Here is a 13,850-nt window from a genome sequence, read left to right on the forward strand (position 1 = left end):
TCCTCCTGATTCCAGGGTCAATGCTCTATCCACTGTGCCACCTCGCCTACTCTGGAGCTCACATTCTTACAGGGGGAACAACATGAAAATAAATGACTACGTACATACAAGATCCATACCATGTAAACAGAAGGTAATCTCAGAGGAAAGGGAAGGGAGGAGGGGGAGTTCAAGGTCTCCCTACAAGAAGGTGGGATTTGAGCCAAAATAGTGATCCCTCACCACCACCACCACCATCCTCATCCCCCATTCACCCAGCCTTTTTTATGAGTAACTCGGAAGCAATATCCGAGTCAGTATCTAAAATTAAAATGGTTCAAACACAACCCCAACAAAATTAATAGTAAAAAGAGTAGTCATTTCATATTTTATTAATGAACAATGTATTTATTTTTAAAGAATGTGATTCTATCATACATCAAAACAAAAATTAAGACTTTTATTACGATTTTTCTCACATACATTTTCAAACCTCTTGAGCTCATTCCATAATTAGCATCCATTTGCTTATTAGCTCCGTTAGTCCTGCTTCAGAAATAGCAAAGGTACCTTGGTAATTTTCTTTAAAAGGGTATGTGGGGGGAAGATGGAGGGAGGGAAGAGGTGGTAAAAAACTTGTCTCAAAAGAGTCTCAATATTTCTTCCCTTCTCCTAGGACAAAATATACATGTGAGTAGAGAACTGTACAGGTAGGCTATGCCCAAGATTGTTTTTTTCCTGAATTCATAAATGACCCTTCGTTTCAAAAGACAAATACAATCCTTTATTCACAGCATATTGTCCCAAAGCTTCCACTTCGTAAGTTTAAAGAACTGCCTAAACTTTGGCTTCATGAAATAGCAATTTAACATCACAAGTGTTTATAAGGATACAGCACTACAGGTAGCAGTGGACAGGGTGCACGGGTGGGGAGTCAGGAAGACCCAGACTCAGGTCTGACCTCTGACACATATGAGCCATAGATATATATAAAATGGCCTTATGAGGACAAGACCACAGGTTTAGACCTGGAAAGGCTCTCAGAGGCATCTTGTCTGACCTCATTTTAAAGACGAAAATACTGAGGCCAAAGGAGTCACTTAACAGTAACCTGCCCAAGGGCAAAAGGTAGTAAGTATCAGGGTAGGATATGAATCCTACATTCTGACCCATGAGCCAGCTCTGCTATATTTCACTATGCCCCTTTAGCTGACTGGAATCTTTAAGCTGCTTACGTAATACAGACATGGTTGTTGTAAGGAAAAAAAATGAAAAAATATTTATAAAGAGCTTTGTAAACTTTAAAGTGCTATTTAAATTCTAGCTACTAATCACTGGACATTTATTAAGTGCCAATGATGATGATGATGATAATGATGATGCTCCGATAGGGAGATGCACTCATTTTCACTTGCCCAGTTGATCTGTGTTTCTCACCTTAACTGATAGGAAGGCAGCATGATGCAGGAGAAAAAGATTGGAAATCCAGGAAGACCTGGGTTCAAAATTATTAGCTGTGAGACAATAAGCAAAGCTCTTGACTTTTTAGTCTGAGTTTCTTCCTCTATAAAAGAGGGGTAATAACTTGTAATACCTTAAAAAAGTAGTGGTGAAAATCAAACAAAAATGCATGTAAAAAAAAAACCTCTTCATAAAGCTGAACAAAGGCTACTCCTTTTTAAACAGAACAAGGAAGCAATAAAATGCATTCCTTCTCTTTATGAATGCTTGACAACACCTACTCTAAATTCAGATCTCCAGTTACAAAAATTACACAGAAGGAAAAAAAAACAGTCATGAGGACCTTTGCTCACACTCTTCCTCCTAAAATGCCTCCCCAATGATCAATTTGCACCCTCCAACCTCCCTAGGTAGAACAAGAGGGGGGCACTAAAGACCCAATTCAAATATGTATAATCTCTATGTTTTCAAAGTCTTCCCCCTTCACTCAGGCTGTGACTGACTTCTTCCTCGGTTCTTTTTACGTCTGCTTAGCACTACCTCAAATTATAGAGTAACCCATAATAATAACTAATAACAGCATTTGCTATTCAGTCGTTGAGTCATGTCTGACCCCTCCTGATCCCACAGACCATACTGTCCATGGGGGTTTTCTTGGTAAAGATACTGGAGTGGTTTGCCATTTCCTTCTCTGGTGGATGAAGGAGAACAGAAGTTAAGGGTCTCACTAAAGGTTATGCAGGTAGTTAAGTATCTGAGGTTGGATTTGAACTCCTATCTTCCTGACTCCAGGGCCGGAGCTCTTTCTACTGAGCCAAGATATCTAACTACCCAGGTAGCAGTGACAAAGTTTTTAAGGTTTTCAAAGTGCTTACCTATGGTAAGTAGGTGCTACTACATCATCATTTTACAAATGAGAAAACTGAGGCAGACAGAGGTTAAATGAATTGCCTGGGGTCACACTGTAAGTATCTGATAGAGGGTCTGAACTTGGGTCTATCCTGATTCCAAATCCAGCCCTTTATCTACTGCACTACCTTGGTGCCCACATGCCTTACTTCCCCTACTTACTCTAAGCACTACAAGAGCAACGCCTTGTCTTATTCACTATATTCTCCAGAAGATCTTGCATAAAAGAAGTACTCAAGGAATGAAAACACTCAAAAACCACAGACATTTCTAAATACCATAGAGGACCGAAAGGACCCTACCACACATTCTGCTGCATTCACTCACCATACAAAAACACTACAACACAAATATTAAGCGAATCCAACTTCAAGCTCTGGGAAGATTGCTGCCATTTTCATACAGGGTTAACTGAGGCACAGAGAAAGTGGAATGCTCAGATTCTCAAGAATAAAGGAAGGAAGGATCTGGTAAGATCACAAGGACACTTGATTCTCAAGCTGGTATCATTATTATAGTCATGCTGAATCTTTCTTAGACAGATAGACACACACATACCTGAAGTAATAAATATACGGAGTGACTACCTAATAAAATGATTCAAGTCATTTAGTCATCCAGGTCACTATCAACATTTCAAACTGGGTTAATACCCACTAAGAGCTCATCCTAACACATTTCTTGTCTAGTGTGGACACAAAGTACAAATTTAAGACTCACACAAGACTCCTATTCTAAAGGCGGGTTTTGTAAAACTAAGAAACTCTACAGGAAGGCATGGTGGCTATGGCAAATGTCACTTGGTTAAAATCCTAAGATTCTTTTCTGTTCTGTTAACTTGAGAATCAATTTTGATATCACGGATACAGGCCTAAAAAAGTTCAATGTCTTTGGTTTGTGCTTTACTTTCTTAAATAAGAACCTTAAGGTTGTACTAATGACAGACAAAAGCTGTATGACATTTATAAGGCATTTTATGACAACTGAATCCTTTTCCCATGAAAACTGAGGCAATGCAGAAGCCATTGTTTTCTTCTGTTCTTAATTATTCAAATATACATAACAAAAACCATAGTAGTTTGAGGATTTCAGCCCTAGATGCTTACACACACACACACACACACACACACACACACACACACACCCCTCCCCTCTAAGTGTTCTCTCTAAAAATAATAATTGTCAATATCTACATAGGGTATTGAGGTTTGCAAAACACTTTATACATGTTTCCTCATAATAGCCCTGTGAGGTAGGTTCTAGTATCACCATTGACAGTTGAAGAAACAGACTGAGACTGCTTAACTGACCTTGTCTAGGATCACATTCCCCAATTAAGTATATGAGGCAAGATTTGAATTCAACTCCTAATTCCAATTGCAGCATAATTTCCAAAATACTACCTATGTGCCTAAGTTTACACTTTAAGTGGTAACTAGGCATTGGTTAGGTTACACAAGAATTTAACCACTGAACAGTATTTAAACTTCTCTTAAATAAAGCAGAAGACATGTCTATCTGAAGCTAGTGAATCATTTCAAACAAGATATTTTAATATAAGTAGACACCAAATAGTTTTAAAAAGGCCAGTAATATTTCCTTGTTACTCAACAACCATATTAATCTTAATTGTCAAAACATTTATTCTTTTCCAGTAAGTGACAATTTCACTCAAAAAATTAGGGGTGTACTAGGCTTTGGGGCCTTCAATTTCTCTACAATTGTGTTTTAAGTGACAAGAAAATATTTAGGGTAGGGCTTACTCAAAAGCTTATAGTGCAGAATATTTCAGTTCATTTGCTAGTTAATTCATTCCCCACTGACCACAATTTTTAATTTTGTCATCTGGGTTCACCATGATACCATTAGTGGTGAGGTTTATACCACTGATCAACTCTGAAATGAGACCTCCATGGTAAGAACACACATATGCACGCACTCCACCCCCCACCCCCATCAGAGAGTAAAGAAGAAAAGGCTGTCTAAACTTAACTATCAAAGTTATCCCCTGGAAAGGACTAGATCCCTAGGAAGTCTCCCATGATCAAACCCAGATTAAGAAATTAATGAATGCTTAAATGGATTAGAAGAAGCTTGAATACAGAATCACTGGCACAAAGTTAAAACTGTAGACCTTTAAAAGGTTTAATATGGAATGCAAAAACTTTTGAATATATATATATATACACACACATATTTAAAAAACCCAAACACTGCTAAACAAGAAAAGTGACCCCTTCTGTGACTAATGGTAGTTATAATGCCCAAATTAATGGGATAAACTACCAGAATATCCTTCAAGAAAAAAAATTATGCATAAAAATTGTTAGCAAAGTCAGTACTGTAAAGTTTTCTTCTGTAGTAACAATTTTAATAAAATAATTCAACTTGGAAGTCTTTCCAAACATGGAAGAACTGTGCTTATTTTTAAAAAAGGAATTTAAAAAAAAAAGCATAACATTTGATATCGTTTAAAGAAGAAGACAAGCTTTGAACATATGTTCCGGACCCATGGCATGGAACAATTTACTCTAAGTTCCATTTCCAACTAAGAAGTGCAGGCACCCAGGGATACCACTTTAAAGAACCACCCATATGACAAGTCCCAATACAGCAGGCAGTTCATCTGGAATCCAGTCTCGGTTTAAGTCTGGATAGGTATAAAGTCAGCTATCATTTTATACCAAAAAAAGTAGTAGGGGAAACATTAACAGCACTGGGATTTACTCTCTGCCCTCAAAGTGTCCTGGTTCAGCTGTATTTTGTCCACATCATCTTCATTAGGAAAATTTTTATGGTTTGCAAGAATATTCTCCACCAAGAATCGAACTGCTTCATCTATGTTGATATTATCCTGAAATGAAGAAAAATAAAATCAATGTTGTATCCTTCAAAGAGTACCAAAGCTCTTCAGGAGAATCAGAGAAAAGATTTTAAGAACCGGATCTGCTGAATGCTCCAAGGGTTCCTTGTTTTAAATATTTCTTAAGCACTTGATTACTACAGAGAATACCATGCTCTGTCCCAGTAAGGAAGAAACCAAGTTTTGTTGAGATATGATTCTGCCCTCATGGAATTTATAGCTTAAAAGAGAGACAAAACACACACATATGTACATATACACACAAACACACACACACACACACACACATCTGTTCTCTTAACAGTAAAATGAATTTTATCACACGCACTACATTTTTGCAATCTTCCTTTTTCTAGCTTTCCCAGTTCAAATATTACCTATGCATCTTGAGGTCCTTGAGAGAGGCAATGTGGTATAGAAGAAAGGCACATGTGACACAGAGGCAATGCTTGTATTCCTATCTTACATCTTCTGCTTCCTTTTTGCATGACCGAGTAAATCATTTTTAACTCTGTTTGCAACCAGGAAAGAAATACTTACTATTTCAAGCAGCCTACACTGCATCACAGATCAATCATTAACAACCCTACCATGCCAGTGCCTCTGAAGATCTTTACCTGTTTTCTGAGGTTTACTCTATTTTGCAACAATAGTTCGTAAATCTTTTTTTGAAAATTTTTTTACTTTTATTTTCTGTAAATTCTTGACCTTCCCACCCCCCACCCCCCACCCCCATCCTGGCCCCTTATTTTCCTTAGCACTTTTGTGCACCTGACTTTCACTGTGCCCTTGAATCATGGCTGAAATTCTCAAATTCTCCACAAGTACTCTACTATTCATTGAAATGTACTTTTTAAAGAGCCAAAACTTTCACATGTCTTTGTAGTAATAATTATTCTTACGGCAAAAACATAACAAAAAAGAGCCCTCAAGTGGAACAAAATTTAGCAATGAACTGACAGCAGACTAACTAAAGGTAGGCAAAACAATCTCCATCTGGTTTCCTCTGGTCAGGGTCAGCTATTCCAAGTCATTGGTAGGAGCGCATGAATATGAATGAGCACTGATGTCACAGAATGAAAGCATATTAAACTATAGCCTGTCCCAATTAAATTCATACACCATTACAGCTCTTAAATTGTATGATTTGAAAGCAGTCAATGTTACACTATTACAATCTTGTTTCAGTCGTGTCCAACTCTTTGTGACCCCATTCTGGGGGGTTACTGGAGTGGTCTGCCATTTCCTTCTCCAGCTCATTCTACAGATGAGGAAACGGAGACAAACAAGGTTAAGGTCATACAGCCAGTAGTGTTTGAGGCCAAATTTGAACTCAGGAAGATGAGTCTTCCTGACTCCAGGTGTGACACTCTCCCTAGCCACTGTGCCACTTAAGTTGCCCACTCCTCAGAGACTCACAAAAACCAAAGGAAAGAGTTCAAACAAATGTTTCATCATGAGGTCCCTTCTGCCCCAAACACTGAGTACATGATGTGAGCCAGTGGTGATATTTCCAATGGTCTCTTCACTGAAGCACGTGATGAGTTCTACACACAACTGCTTTTATTTTCCCCCTTAGAATAGATTGTTGTTTTGGGGTATCATGTACAAATTGGTTAATTTTGAACAGTATGATACCTGTGGAGCTTTGTTAAAAAAACATCCTAAGGAATCAAGCAGCTATCACAACATTCTCCTCTGTGATTTATAAGTTGTCATTAGATACACAATGGGTAATATAGAACAGTAGCTATGCTTTTCATCCTTCGGTACCCCTCACAGCATCAGCACCAATTACTTTTACTCATTCCTCCAGCTGTAAGAAAGTAGATAGTGTTGACTTAAGTAATACGCTTAGAAAACATGCTTTCAAAATCTTTAGTTCAATGTGATGGATGTGTTCCCTCTGCATTAACATATACTTTATATTAAATCTGGCATTTCAAATACCTATTAACTTCACAGAATAAAAACTAATTTGTAAAGGCAATATTCATGAACTTCTCATCCTAGAGAAATCATTCATTGATAATGAATTTCTACAACTGATGCAGTAATGTCCTTTTAACTAGCTTCCAAGATAGACAACGGATAATCCTCTTTTCTTTATCTCCCACCACTGAAGGTTCAAGAGAAATGAAGACTAAATTCCTCATGCTTATGTTTGGGCCCAGTGATTCTGTTAATCAAGTCCGTACTCAGAAAAGGGACTGAAATCTATTGAGATGAATTATTTTCTTATAGCCTTACCACCTACAATCGGTCAATAGAACCAATTCTGCAGCATGTGCCAAAAACAGATCTCCTTTCCATCACTTGTTAGAACAGTGGGTTTTATGAAAGCATCATACATTTTTGTTAATTTACAGAATCTTAGAGAGCAAAGGGACCTCAAAGACCATCTAGTCAAATCTGTATCTGAAAAAGTATTCCTCTACAAGCCATCCGGCTTCTGCTTTTGAATAGCTCTAGTAGTTTTTAAAAACTTGAGTTCCAAATTTTCCCTTCCTCCTGCCGTCTAAGAAAACAAGCAATATAATATCAATTATAGATGTGAAATCATGCAAAACATATTTCTGTAGTAGCCATATTGCAAAAAGATAAAAATAAAAAGCAAGGAACATAAAGAAAGTGAAAAAAATGTATGCTTCAATCTGCACTCAGAGTTCATCAGTTCCCTTTCCTTTATAGCCACATGAAGATCCAGGCTCTTACCTTTGCAGATGTTTCAAACCATCCTGTAAAGCCATTTTCTTTGCAGAACTGATCCATCTGGGAAGGGCTATGACCACTGTCCTTGTTCTGATCACATTTATTGGCTAGGAGAACTGTAGGGATTGCGATGCCGTTTGGAAGCTGTACCTTACTGTCCAAATCATTTTTCCATTTGAGGACTGCCTCAAACGTAGACCCTCTTGATATATCAAAGACCACAAAAGCACCCACGGCTTCTTTGTAGTATACTCTAGTCATGTTACCAAACCGTTCTTGACCTGAAAATGCATTTACAAGAAAGAATCTTCAGGACAAAAGCAAAATAAGTCCACAATTTGAATGTCTGTTTTTTAAAATACTCAAATCAAACAAACTTTTATGGAGTATCTAATATATCCAAGGCTTTGCTCTAGGCACACCAAAATAAAACTGAAACAATCCTTGCCTTTAAGAAGCCTATATTCTACTGGGAGGATAAAACCATGTACACAAATAAGTAAATGCTAGGTACTTTGAAAAGGAAGAAAAAAGTAATAACTGGCGGGGGATGGAAGGGTGGGTGGTGGTAGTATGTGGAGCTGGGGAAGGCTGGGAAGAAAATTCAGCAAAGACTTCCATAGGAGGCAGCTACGCATTCTAAAAGGCACTGGACTCATTCTAGTTATGGGAAACAGTCTGTGAAGCAAAGGGATAGACAGAGGTGGGAGACAGGGATGCCATGCACAGGTAACAGCACACTAGTTGGGTCAGAACATTCAGTAGGGAAAGGGGAGGGAATAAGCATTTATATAGTCCTACTATGTGCCAGACACTGTACTAAACACTTCACACACATCTCACCTGATCCTCACAACAACCCTGCAAAGTAGGTGCTATTATTATTCTTATTTTATAGATGAGGAAACTGAGGTAAATAAAGGTTACGTGACTTGTCCAGGGTCATGCAACTAGGAAGCGTCAGACATCAAATTTGATTTCAGGCCTTCTTACTCCAGGCTCAGTGTTCTACCTACTACTGAACCATGAAGTTGCCTCAGTACATAAAAGTGAATAATATGAAATAATTTTGGAAAGGTAGGTAACAGCCAGATTGGTGACACTTTTAGATGATAGGCTGAGTTTATATTTTATATTAGATAACCACTAAAAAGATTTCCCCCATTGGAACATAAGTTTCTTAGGGGCAGGGATGATTTTAGTTTTGTCTCTGTATCTCCTGCACTTTGCACCCTCCGCCTACCAAATGGTATCAACCAATCAATCAATCAACATTTATTAAGCACCTATTATGTGCCATCACCAGACAAACAGAGGCAAAAGACAATCCCTACCCTTAAGGAATTTACAATCTAATAAGGGAGAAAACACTTAAACAATACATTCAAAGCAAGCTATAAATAGGATAATTAGGAAATAATTACTAGAGGGAAGGCACTGGAATTAAGGGGGGTTGGGGAAGGCTTCCTCCAGAAGGTACGATTTTAGCTGGCACCTAAAGAAGGCTAGGGCAGCTAGGTGGTACAGTGGGTAGAATGCTGGGCCTAGGGTCAGGAACACTCAATCTTCCTGAGTTCAAATTTGGCCTCAGATATTTACTATCTGTGTGACCCTGGACAAGTCACTCAACTCTGTCTGCCTCGGTTTCCTCATCTGTACAATGAGCTGGAGAAGGAAATGGCAGACCATTCCAGTATCTGCCAAGAAAACTCCAAATGGGGTCAAGAAGAGTTGGACCCAACTGAAAAACAACTGACCAACAACACAGATAGTACTATATGGTCTCTGGATTCCCTTCCAACTCAGACTTACCATACCACATACCATACCGAAGTACGTTATCTGTGATGCCATAAGAACTGGTGGTAGAGTGGATAGAACTATGGGCCTTAAGTCAGGAAGACCCGAGTTTGAATCGTGCTTCAGACACTTACTAACCATGTGTTAAGTCACTTAACTGTTGCTTGCCTCGGTTTCCTTAAATGTAAAATGGGAATAATAACAACAACCCTTATCCCCTAGGTGTGTTATGATAAAATTATATATGAATATGTACACATACACAAATATAAAACAAATGGTAGCTACTACATCATCCATAATCACTTTAAACTATCTAATCTAATTTGAGCACATGGAAGAAGAATCACACATGCCCTAAACAGTGCTGGGGACAACTGCAAATGAAAACAACTGCCTTTTCTGATACTAAGAGACAAGAGGGCTAGGTTAAAAATGAAGAGTGCTTCAACAGTAGCACCAAATGAGTGTTTCAGAAAGATGATAAGAGTAAGGCACTGATAAAGCTTGCCAGAAGATTAGAGAAGGAAATTTTGAAAGAATTAAAAAAAAACCAAAAAACAAAGGTATGATGATTTCTCCTCTTCTAGCCCATATTCTTTAGTCATCTTCCCTTCATATCTCGGCCCAGTCCTCTGGGGTTTTGTGTATTTGGTTTTCTGAAACTATGGCAGAGCTGCTCTTTTACTCTAGAAGTCTAGGTGAAAAGCATATATTAGGGAGCTATATTTGCATTTCAAAGTGATTCACTGCAGAGTCTCTTTATGCAGTAAGAGTTTGTCATACGGTAAAAAAAAAAAAGGATTACACAGAGGGGCAAGAGTTCTGTAGCACCTACAGTATAATAAACAAAGACCTTGATTTTTTTTTTTAGAGTGCTTTGAATATCTTTCAAATCAATTACCTCGTGTGACCTTCCCTCTGAGGTAGACAGTTATCCTCATTTAGAGGAAAGTTAAGTGACCTAAGTCACTCGGCTGGTAGGTAGGATCTTAGCTTGAGCTCAGGGTAACCCTCAACCAAGTGATTGCTCTAGTGGCAGTGGCTAGAATGCTGGGGCCTGGAATCTAGAAGATCTAAATTCAAATCTTGCCTGAGACACTTCTAGCTAAGTTAGTTACCCTGGGCAAGTCTCTTACCCTTTGCTTGCCTCAGTTTCCTCAACTGTAAAATGTGAATAATAACAGTCCCCTGTCACTCAGGGTTGTTGTGGGGATCAAATGGGAGGGTATTTGTAAGCCCTGAGCCTCGCAGAAAGTAGGCTCTCAATAAATGTTTGTTTTCTTCCTTCTCTACTACAGAATGTTATCTTACGGATTTAAACTTACATTTTTCCTTTCTAATCTTATGAAGTTTTTAGTATAAAATGTGCTGGCAAAACATCACCAGAGACACTGTGGCAATGCCAATGCTGTGCATGGTCTAAATCTGGGGTCCTTAACCTGGGGTCTATGACCTTGTTTTTTTGTTGTTGTTGTTTTGTTTTTGGGGAGGCAATTGGGGTTAAGTGACTTGCTCAGTGTCACACAACTAGTGAGCGTTATGTGTCTGAGACTGGATTTGAACTGAGGTCCTCCTGACTCCAGGGCTGATGCTCTATCCACTATGCCTCCTAGCTGCCCCTCTGGGCCTTGTTTAAAAATATATATATATTTTAATAACTATATTTCATTATAATTGGTTTCCTTTATAATCCTACTTATTTAATAGTTCTAATCCTATGTATTTATGCGTCACAGTTATTCCCAGAAGGGGTCCACAGACTTCAGACTGCCAGAAGGGCCCAGGACACAAAAAAAAGTTAAGAACCACAGGTCTAAATGGTATCTGAAACACAAACTCCGCAAGGCCTTAGGAAAACATTGTCCTTGAAAAATAAAGAGTATTAAAACAGCTCAAACTCTTTAACAATTATCCAAGCTAATTAAGTTTAGTTACCAGAGTTAACACTTTTACTTGAACAACTTTGATCTCAGTGCCACAAATTTTTATAAATTAAGCAGGCTGAGACAATAAATAGTTGTTGAAGATGATGGAAAACCAAAAGTGATGCAAAGTTAGGATGATAATAAAGAGGCAGCGAGGTGGCGAAATGAATAGAGCACTGGTCCTGGAGTCAGGAGGAACTGAGTTCAAATCCAACCTCAGACATTAGCTGTGTGAGCCGGCAAGTCACTTAACCCTGATTGTCTTAAAACAAAACAAAACAAAAAGATGATAATAAAGCCTGACCCTGGGCTGTCAGCACTGCCAAGCAATTCCAAAATGCCTAAATGCCCCAAGTTTATAAACCTCTATGTAACTTTAATACTCTTAAAAAGTATTTCATAGCAGAATAGTAGAAAAAGAGGAAAAATACTAATCAAGCTAAGATGGCTAATTTTAATTACCTTTTGACAAGTCCCTCCTTCCAGAATCATTTGAAGCTCTGCTTGCCACAGTCAGAGCCAAACCTATTACAGTAATTGGTCAAATATGTCTAATCCCTATACATGAGTATGGTCCCATTTTCATGTTCATATTTTATTACTAACTTAAATCTGGGCAGCCAACTGTTTAGTGTGTGATTTCACTACATATGCTGACATTTTAAAACAGTGGCATCATTCCATTTTCCATTAACATTTAATATGCACCCACAGTGTGTGTTGAGCTTGACACAGAACACAGCCCTCAGATCAAAAGCAACTTGACTGCTTTGCAAAGACCATCTTACTGGTATTCTCCTCCATTTCCTTTTGAAAAGGCTCTCCCTACTGGCTTCATACTGGGCTATGTTTTTGAACCTCTAATAATGATAGGAATGAGATTTAAACTTGCCTCACTGAGACACCATTTAAAAATAGTAGCTATACAAAAGATTTACCTTTGATTTAGCCATTTAATTTGAGAGACATAATAAAAGAATCTAGGAAAAAACAGATAAACATGGACCACAGAAGGGATCCCAAGTCATTACATTCTACCTCCAGTGACTACCATTTTGTCCTTTTAGTTACATGACGTAATTGGCCTTCATACAAATGCTTTTGAACAAATTACTGCAGCCATTCAACCCTCATTTAATAAGGGTAAAAATACTGTTTTAGGTAATGGTAGAGAAAGAAAGATAATTATGATATACGTCCTGCCTTCATTGAGTTTACTGGTTATGTCACACATGGTTTGAAAAAAAAATGCAATGCTACATAACTGCTAAAGAACAAAACAGAGTTAAGAGCATGGGAAGCACAAAACACCATGACAAGTAAGAGAACGGAAAGATAATTTCTGATTGAAGAGAGCATAGATTAGTTCCTGGAGTACGTAGGAGTTAAATTAGGCTTTGAAGGATGGGTAGGATTTGGAACAGCATGAAGGGGGAAAAAAGCCTATAAACAGTTGACAGTATGGTAGAAAGAGTTGGATTTTTAGTTGGAGATAAAGCCCATAGAGAGGTGGTTAGTGAGAGAAATTCGAAAAAGCTAGGTGGCATGCTGGACCCAGAGTTAGTAAGAACAGAGTTTGAATCTTGCCTCAGACAGACACTAATTATGTGATTCTTAGGGAAATCACTTAATTTCTGCCTCAGTTTCCTGATCTGTAAAATGGGTCTAATGACAGCACCTACCTCCTGGGGTTGCTCTAAGGATCCAATGAGATAATATTTGTAAAGCACTCTGAGAACCTTAATGAACTATTCAAATTCTTATTATTAAGTGACTAGCTAGGCAAGGCCTCAAATGCCAGGCTAAAGAATTTGAACTTATATTTGGTAAGGAATAGGAAGTCACAGAAAATTTTTGAGCAAAGAAGTGATGTGAACAGTTTTACGTCAAAGAATGTTACTATGGCAGTGGTATAAAGAACGGACTGGAGAAGGGAGAAAAGAGGTGTGAAGAACTATTAGGATATTGCAATAAGCTAGGCAGTTGGTAATGAGAGTCTCTCCTAAGGTGGTGGTAGTTGGGACTGAAAAGCTGGTACAGCTTTGAGAGACACTGGGAGGTAGAATGGAAGAGAATTTAGAAACATTTATACTTGACACTCTCACACTCACTGGTAAAGTGGTTACAGAGGAGGCAATTTTATTATCAATTCCAGTACATTAACATTAGAGTCAGCAACTGGTTACCATCTTAATGAA

The 13,850-nt window shown here is 38.2% G+C and overlaps 1 protein-coding gene across 1 annotated transcript in view; it reads right to left on the reverse strand.

Moving 5' to 3' along the window:
- Positions 1-353: 353 nt before the first annotated feature.
- Positions 354-13,850, reverse strand: part of RAB32 (RAB32, member RAS oncogene family) — a 48,569-nt gene continuing 35,072 nt past the window's right edge. The window contains exons 2-3 of the mRNA XM_020986559.2: positions 7,928-8,205; positions 354-5,203 (exon numbers count right to left, since the gene is read on the reverse strand). Of these exons, the coding sequence (XP_020842218.1) occupies positions 5,057-5,203; positions 7,928-8,205 (425 nt within the window). The 3' untranslated portion in view covers positions 354-5,056. The remainder of the gene's footprint in view (positions 5,204-7,927; positions 8,206-13,850) is intronic.

Source organism: Phascolarctos cinereus, unplaced genomic scaffold, assembly GCF_003287225.1.
Source record: "Phascolarctos cinereus isolate Bilbo 61053 unplaced genomic scaffold, phaCin_HiC Scaffold_5;HRSCAF=322, whole genome shotgun sequence".
NCBI classification, from domain to species: domain Eukaryota; kingdom Metazoa; phylum Chordata; class Mammalia; order Diprotodontia; family Phascolarctidae; genus Phascolarctos; species Phascolarctos cinereus.